This window comes from Panthera leo, chromosome B1 (genome assembly GCF_018350215.1).
Source record: "Panthera leo isolate Ple1 chromosome B1, P.leo_Ple1_pat1.1, whole genome shotgun sequence".
Classification (NCBI taxonomy): domain Eukaryota; kingdom Metazoa; phylum Chordata; class Mammalia; order Carnivora; family Felidae; genus Panthera; species Panthera leo.
The window spans coordinates 121,365,266-121,372,904 of record NC_056682.1 but is presented as its reverse complement, the minus strand read 5'-3'; the positions used below and the strand labels follow the sequence as shown (position 1 = coordinate 121,372,904).

Here is a 7,639-nt window from a genome sequence, read left to right as displayed (position 1 = left end):
TGAGCCTCTTTTCATGTACTTCTCAGCCATATGGGCTTCCTTCTCTGTAGAGTGCCTATTCAAGCTTTTGCCTATATTATTGGGTTGTTTGCGTTATTCTAATTGCTTTGAAAGGATTCTTAATATGTTCTCGTTACTCTTTTTCAGTTATATGTATAGAAGATACTTTGTTCCAGCACATGACTTGTGTTTTCCTTCTATCTGTAGTGTGATGTGATAAATAGAAGTTTCAGTGATTTCTGTGCATCTTATTGAGATATCTTTCCCTACATCAAAATCATAAAATTCATATTGTCTTCTAAAAATTTCCCTTTTACATTGAATCCTTTCATCAATCTGGAATTTATTTTTGTACTTGATGTATATGCATCTAATTCCATTTTTTCACGTAGATAAACGGTTATTATAGCGTCAATTACTGAAAAACACCATCATTTACCCATTGATCTCAAGTGCCAACTATACTGTAAATCAACTTTCCTTACATGTCTAGGGATGGTTCTGGACTCTTTATTGTTTCATAGACTAACTCGTTTCTTCCTGTGTGGCAGAAACAGTTTGTCAAGCCCACTTCTTTCTGGGCACACTGTGCCACTACATTTCCCAGCCCTTCTTGGAATTGATAGGGCCATGTGACTGAGTTCTGTATGAGAGGTTGGCAGAAATTGTGTACGTAACTTCCACACCTGGCCCCCGAATTTCCCATGAAACCCTTCACAGTTTCTTCTCTTGTCTGTGGCAGATGCAGAGGATCTCATGGAGTAGGGGGAGTCTATATTCAATGGCAGGCATCTGGGGTTCTGAATATCTGCTCCTCCTAGCACATCACCATGTACCTTTCCCTCTTCATCTGCTGCCAACCTGCCTTGGACTTTTGTTATTCTCATCACTTATTTAAACCAATGTAGTTAATTGAGAACTGAGTGTAATAGACCGCTAAGATTTTTTACACTTGTACATCCTTCCACTGTGCAAATGGAAAACTGTCAATAGGGCAGCATGAAGCTGACTCCGTAAGGATATAAATTATTATTGGTGAAACAGATTCCGGAGACTGAATCCATTACTATAATACTATCTTCCTATTAATAAGAGGAAAATACGACATCTCATTCTCTCAAGAGGCCATCACACATTGTAGCTAACAGTTTATTCTCTACTGAGAGAGAGAGGGGTCAGATTACACCTTTTTTTGAAGGTACATGAGAAAATAACCAGGCCAATTGTACAAGACAGGCATGAAGGTGCCAGGACTGAAATGCACGTATTTTAAACATTTGGATTTTTTTTTTTTTTTTTTTAAGCATAGCTCAGCTCCAGTGAATGGTTAATACTGACAGTAGTTTCCTCGTTTTTCCTACCTGAAAAGAAACCACATTAATAACTCTTCAAATTTAGAGGCAGATGTTTCTGGCATCGTTTTTACAGGCTTTTGGTGATGTGGATAAGGTCTCTGTGCTACCTTGTGCACTTGGTAGCAGCATGGTGAACTTGGCCCGTGAGTCGGCTTGGTTTTATATAGTACTCTAGCTCTCCTGCATAACTTGCTGACTTTGGACAGGTTACTAAACCTGTGTCTGGACAGTTAGCTACAAGATAGAGATTACCGTAATCTCATTTCATAGGGCTCTTGGAGAAGTAAGTGAGATCATCGGTGTGAAGCACCTAGAACAGAGCCCAATATTTAGTTACTGTTATTAAATGTGGGCTGAACGGTTTGAGAAATCTGAGCTAATGACCATAAATAAGGAGACAGAAAAAATACGTGAAAAGATTAAAAAGTCAACTTGATAGTAGTAGAATTAGAAAGATATGGGGCGCCTAGGTGGCTTAGTCGGTTAAGTGACCAACTTCGGCTCAGGTCTTGATCTCACAGTTTGTGGGTTTGAGCCCCACACAGGGCTCTGTGCTGTCAGCTCAGAGCCTGGAGCCTGCTTCAGATTCTGTGTGTCTCTCTCTCTCTCTCTGCCCCTCCCCTGCTCACACTCTATCTCTCTCTCAAAAAATAAACATTGAAAAGAAAGATATGTTCAAATGGAATAAACTAGTGAAAATGAAAATATACACTGATCTTACAATTTGATATAGACATAGTTGATACAGTTTTGGCTTGTAAAAAGGTGGTTGCCAAAGGAACTCAAATTATTAGTGTTTTTCTATAAAAATGATTGTAATTGAAAAATCATGAAGCAAATCACTATTGATACATAAGCACATGTGATAAATATAATTGGACTATTACAATGAAGGGTACAAAGAGCCTTTGCCAAAAAGGAGTAATTGTTTGGTCATCCTCCCTTAAACATTGCCAGATATATTTCAAGCGATTATTGTTATCAACTCATTAAAGACAAAGAAGACAACAGAATTAAAAACATATGAAGTTTTATTGTCAAAAATAGACAAACTTTAATTTCCTTGAACAGGAATATTAATTTCAGAATCTCCATAAGCCATCAACCATTTCATGAGCACAAAAGACAAGAGTCAATGACAAATGACAACTGTTAGTGGAAGAAGGACAGCGGTTCTACATCCACACCCGAGAAGCCATGCGCAAGGAATCACAGTGACCTTTGCAGCCCTAAACAATAACAGACATGCAAACAAGGTTGACTTATCTTGGCCCAGTCCTATAAAGATCAGCTTTGCGGTATCTTTCCAAACAGGAAGAGTTTGATTTGTTAGACTGCTTGCTGATTTGAATAGTTAAGTTTTAGGTCACTTATGGGATCAGCCGCGCCTGCTTTTGAGTAACGCCAGGATGAAGACATTTGTCCCTATGAGCCTGGCCTCAGTTATGTAAAGCAGTACTAATAATTTGGGCGGGAGACCTGAATAAACTCTTTATAGGTGACTTCGGGCAAAAATGTGAGGGTCTTGCTGAATTGAATACCACAGTGGGGAGGCTACACTCTAAGATTAAACAAGGATGGCTAGTGATCTAGCACGTTGGAATAAGAAAAAAAACAGGTCTTTCTTGTTCTCCAGGGATGGGTATCCAAGGCTGAAGAAACCTGGTTAGCTAGACCATGATTTTCATTCTCTAGTCCATACTACAAAGCAGATATCCAAAGACAAAGCGGACTTAATAGGCTCATCCCGATAATGAAAAGTGGTAGCATGTACGTATCTCCTTTGAAGATTCAGGTTAAGGAGACACTTCGGTTCCCAGGAGAAGCCAGGGCCAGATAACACCGACACAGTGAGAGGCTTCGTCTGAAGTTAAGCATACGTAATAATGAAAAGAAGCTACATTATCAAGCAAATGAGAAAGGAAGTGGATCTGGGAACTCACTTCCCGGCCCCATACACATTCACCAGTGGAGGAGTAATCAACTAGATGCCAAAAAAATCAGTTCAACACTTTCCATTTTTCGAGTTGAAAAATAACGGTCAATACTTGAGCACTAGAAAAAGGGAGCCTGTCGCGTACCATATCTAAAACAACACCGTGGTGACTGAAATGACAATACACGCTTTCGCTGCCTCTTGGAAACAGAAGCACAGACAGGATGCAAAGAAACGGAAGGAGCTCTGTTCTTGATGTGACACTGCTTATTCATTCCTGCACGGGGTTAACTTTTAATTAAGTTCGCCCACTACATTCTACCCTCCAGTCTAGGCACCCTTCATATTTGAGTCGGGGCAGGAAACTGGTGTGGGCCTCTGGAAGTTTTGACAGGCTAAGCATCATTAAGTTTCTGTGACTAAAAGGATCACTGTGGAAACATAGAAAAAAAAAAGCCATATGAAAATCGAACTAGGCACAGTTGGTTTACAGTCTCTTTAGCAAGACTACCTGGAAAAAGCGAGGTCACACGGAAAACTAAAGTGGATTGCTTCTTTTACTCCATGCCATTTTGTGAAAACATGTGATACAGGCAGAGAATGTACGCTTTCTCGGGTCCTTTCTCAAAGGCCATGAAATCAATCAGCCTTTTAGTTGGGTTGCTGTCAACGTGGAGGCATGGAAGGGAGATGACTCAGTGTGGGGTTTCTCGAGAGCAGGCAGGGTGACTACAAATGACTCTCAGGGGGCAGCTGCGCAGTTTTATTATCCAATTGTAAGAAGGACCTTTAAAATGTTTCCTCCTCAGCACTCCTCAATGACTGTTGTTCCAATCAAGGAGTAAAGCTTTTTCTTAACGAGGCGGAATCCTGAACTCAGGATCAGAGTCCGCCTGAGGCCAGATGAGAAGCGACCTCGGCTGAAGAAAAAGTCCCTGAAGCTAGTCCATGAGCAGTTCTCCTGCTTAAAGACAAGTGTGAGCTCAAAAGTGGGCACCACACTCGAATCACACACAATCTTATCCAGCTTTTTACATACGTTTTCAATTTCCAAGTTCACGTGCATAACACAGCCTCGCAGGCCACAGGGCTCAGTGGAGGAAAGCCGCAGGACATCTTGAGCGATTCTCTGGGTCAGTTTCTCAGGGACAAGGACTCTTGAGCAACCAAGTTTGGTTTGCTTTGATTTGGACAGACAGTTTTCCAGCATTTTAACCAAACTCTGGCAAGTCGTCTCCTCAAATATCACCTCATTGAGGTTGGGTTCAGGAACAACATAATCCCAGTAGTCAAAATCTGCAGAAAACGTAAGTTCAAGGTGAAACAAAGAAACACACCAAGATAACAACGTTGGTGACTTCTATCTATCTACTATGTCTACCTGTTGCTAGTGTTTGTTTGGGAGTCCGGAGACTTCACTTTGCTGTTAGCTAGCTGGGTAACCCAGCAAGTCACTGAACGTCTCTGAGACTGGAAATTCATCCATGGGATAAAGGTTTTGATAAATAGGGCATAACCTTTTTTTTTTTTTTTTTTTTTTTACACTTACATGTGTATACACACACAAGCTTACAGATTGTCTCAAAAATCCATATATGGTTATCTGAGAACACCAGTGATTTTTTCTTTCTTGCTCCCTCACTTGCTCTGAGGGTTTTCTAATTTTGTTTTACAGAGAACACACATTACCTCTGGAATATAAATGGTTATAATTTTTTTTTTTGTTTTGATGGACTGTTACTTTCTAAGATTATATGTGTTTGTTCTTGTAAAACACAGAAGTTTTGCTCCTGTTCCTTAGTGATGAACTTGTGATGAACTTACTGAGTTACATTAAATATTGAATTTGTGTCTTTCTTTCAAAGTCTCTACTGGAATGGTCTGCAGATCCCAATTTTAGCTTCAACCACTCTGATTAAAAACTGCTCAAAGGAAAGACCTTTGAGGTTCACGAGGATATTTATAACTGGCTGGGTAGTTTTCGTAGCCAAGCAAAACAAAACAGTCCTAGGAAAATAAAATTAGATTTGCTCAAAGGAAAAGAGATACTCTGCATTTGGTCACCTACTACCTCCCAAATTAATCCTACCACTTGGCAGGTTGCCACACCACACACACACACACACACACACACACACACACACAGAGTCAAGTGAGCAGGGCTCCTCTCCCTAGGCATACTTCACCTTCATTGACTCCTGCCTTTTCCTCTCTCCACATCATGCATTCAGTTAGATCATTTTTTTTTTTTATAACTAAATGAAACAAATACGCTCCTAATTAGAAGGCTCCGTATTTTACCTATATTGAAGACAGAGAATTTTAGAGCTTTGGCCTATAAAATTAGGTCATCAACCACTTTGCCTTCTAAATGAGGAAGACCCAAAGATCTTAGGCAATTTGTCTATGCCACACAGTTCCTTAGTGCCAGAGCAGTATGTTAACCTAGAAACTGCTGCTTAAAACTGCAAATGAAAATGTGTCCTGCACCACCGCTGTTTTAAAATTTCCTTTCGGCATTAAAAACAGAAGACTGGGTGTATGTACAAATAGAATACTACTCGGCAATCAAAAGGAACGCATACTGATCTAAGCCACAACATTAAAGGATCTCCACATCACTAGGCTGCCGGGAAGGAATCAGTTGTAAAAGTGTATATTACAGGATTCCATTTGCATGAAACTGTAGAGGCGAAACTAATTTATGGAGACAAAAAGCAGATCATTGTTTCCCTGGGGACAAGGGAGGGCGAGAGTGGAGAACTGATGGCAAATAGGTACATGAGAATTTGAGGGGAGGGGTGATGGCAGGGTTCTAAGGGTGAACATATTTGTTAAAACACAAAACTGTACACTTAAAATTCGCCGTAACTTCACAACCCCATAAGGAATCTAGATAACTTTTAATCCCAAACAGCCTGTTGGCCGCAAACTAGACCATGCAGCCTTCGGTTATTTTATTTTTTGCTGCTTTTGTTTCTCACTACCATGAACAGAAGGTGCTAGAAAGTTTGGGAAGGAGTCTTTTCAGATGGATTTTGTAGTGCTCCGACATCAAGGAAAGGGGCGCCACCGCCCGCCCATCTCTTCTATCCAGGGGCTTCGACTCTGGAGTAGAGAGAGGCGAGCAGCTGGGAAACTCACCGTTCAGCAGGCTCCCCGGGTGGAAGCCATGGTCCAGCAACTCTGAAATGCTGCCCGGGTTCTTACTGCTCAAACTGCCAGTTGCAACCATGGTCAACGGCTCCGTTTCCCTCGCGGGGCGGAACGGCCTTTCCGGGGCGCTGGAAAAAGAAGGCAACAAGGGCAGATTTGCAAAAGGAGGCAAGACGTGCAGAGGCTTCTAAAATGCCCTGCGTCCCCGAAGCCAACTAGCCGAGCCAGTCATTTTCCAAAGGGGAGGGACCGGCCTCCGCAACTCCAGTTTACAAAGTCCCTGGAGTGGAGAGGCCGGCTACAGCCGCAACCTAAAACGAATTCAAAGTTAGCAAAACTTGGAGCCAACCTGCCCCGCGGGGCTCACCCCTGCGCCCGGAACTGTAGAGCCCTCCGGCCCTGCTCCCTCCCCCAAGGCCTCAGCCTCGCTCACCTGCCTGGGGTTCCCTGGGGCGGGCGCGCTCGCCGGCTGAGCTGCGGGGTAAACGGAGGCAGGCACTCTCCTCCTCTCTCGGAGGCTCAGGGACCTGCAGACCCGAGCAGCGATCGGCCCCAAGCCCACGTAGCACCAGCTCCGACAAGCAGCATAGCCCCTAGGGCCGCGAGCACTTTATAGGCCCAGCCTTCTCACCCAGGCGCGGCCCGCCCACCTGCACCACCCCTCTGCGGCCCTGCGCCCCGCCCTTCCCGGGGTCTGTTCGCAATTCAACCCTGACTCTTGCAGCAGCCCAAAGGGAGCCGCTAGGAAGTTGAGGATAAGCTTGCAGCTGGGTAGACACCTGCTGTTTCCTGGGTGGGCCGCAGGTCACCGAGTCCGCAATTCCTGGTGCACGACTCTCCAAAAACTGACCACTCCCCTTCCACCACTAACTCGGATTCTTTGGCGCGACCCCACCCCCAGCGCGCGCGCACACTCTCGTGCTGCCTGTGCCCTGTTCAGATTCTGTCCCGGTCGGCTGGAGGCTTTCCGCCCTTTCTGTCCATTGCCGTGGCTCGAGGCTTTGCTGTCTTATACTGAACACTTTGCTTATGTCTGCTTGGATGTTCAGCGAGCGTCATTTATGCACTTAGCTGAGGCCTCCAACCAAGTCAACTGTACTCGGTGTAGGTCCCAGGTTTCTACATCCTCCCCTTCGGGCCGCGGTCAGATCTAGTTTGCCTCTTCCGCTTCGGAGGCTCTCCAGCATTTTCG

General features: G+C 43.9%; 1 protein-coding gene across 2 annotated transcripts; it reads right to left on the bottom strand.

The window, feature by feature from the left end:
- Positions 1-2,368: 2,368 nt before the first annotated feature.
- Positions 2,369-7,310, bottom strand: DDIT4L (DNA damage inducible transcript 4 like). 2 transcript variants are annotated; one of them, XM_042933953.1, is made up of 3 exons: positions 7,227-7,310; positions 6,436-6,575; positions 2,369-4,587 (listed from the first exon to the last, which is right to left on the bottom strand). In XM_042933953.1, exons 2-3 carry the CDS (start codon positions 6,524-6,526, stop codon positions 4,097-4,099), a joined length of 582 nt encoding a protein of 193 aa, XP_042789887.1. In that variant the 5' UTR covers positions 6,527-6,575; positions 7,227-7,310; the 3' UTR covers positions 2,369-4,096. The 2 variants fall into 2 exon arrangements, with proteins under 2 accessions (XP_042789887.1, XP_042789886.1); XM_042933952.1 differs by lacking the exon at positions 7,227-7,310 and adding an exon at positions 6,881-7,089.
- Between the last annotated feature and the right edge of the window lie 329 nt (positions 7,311-7,639).

What these genes read in the sequence shown, in the direction of transcription:
- DDIT4L (XM_042933953.1), bottom strand. Translation starts at nt 6,526, where the DNA reads ATGGTTGCAACTGGCAGTTTGAGCAGTAAGAACCCGGGCAGCATTTCA. An exon ending in CCCGGGGAGCCTGCTGAACG is followed by an intron (nt 4,588 to 6,435) that starts GTGAGTTTCCCA and finishes CGTTTTCTGCAG; the next exon opens with ATTTTGACTACTGGGATTAT.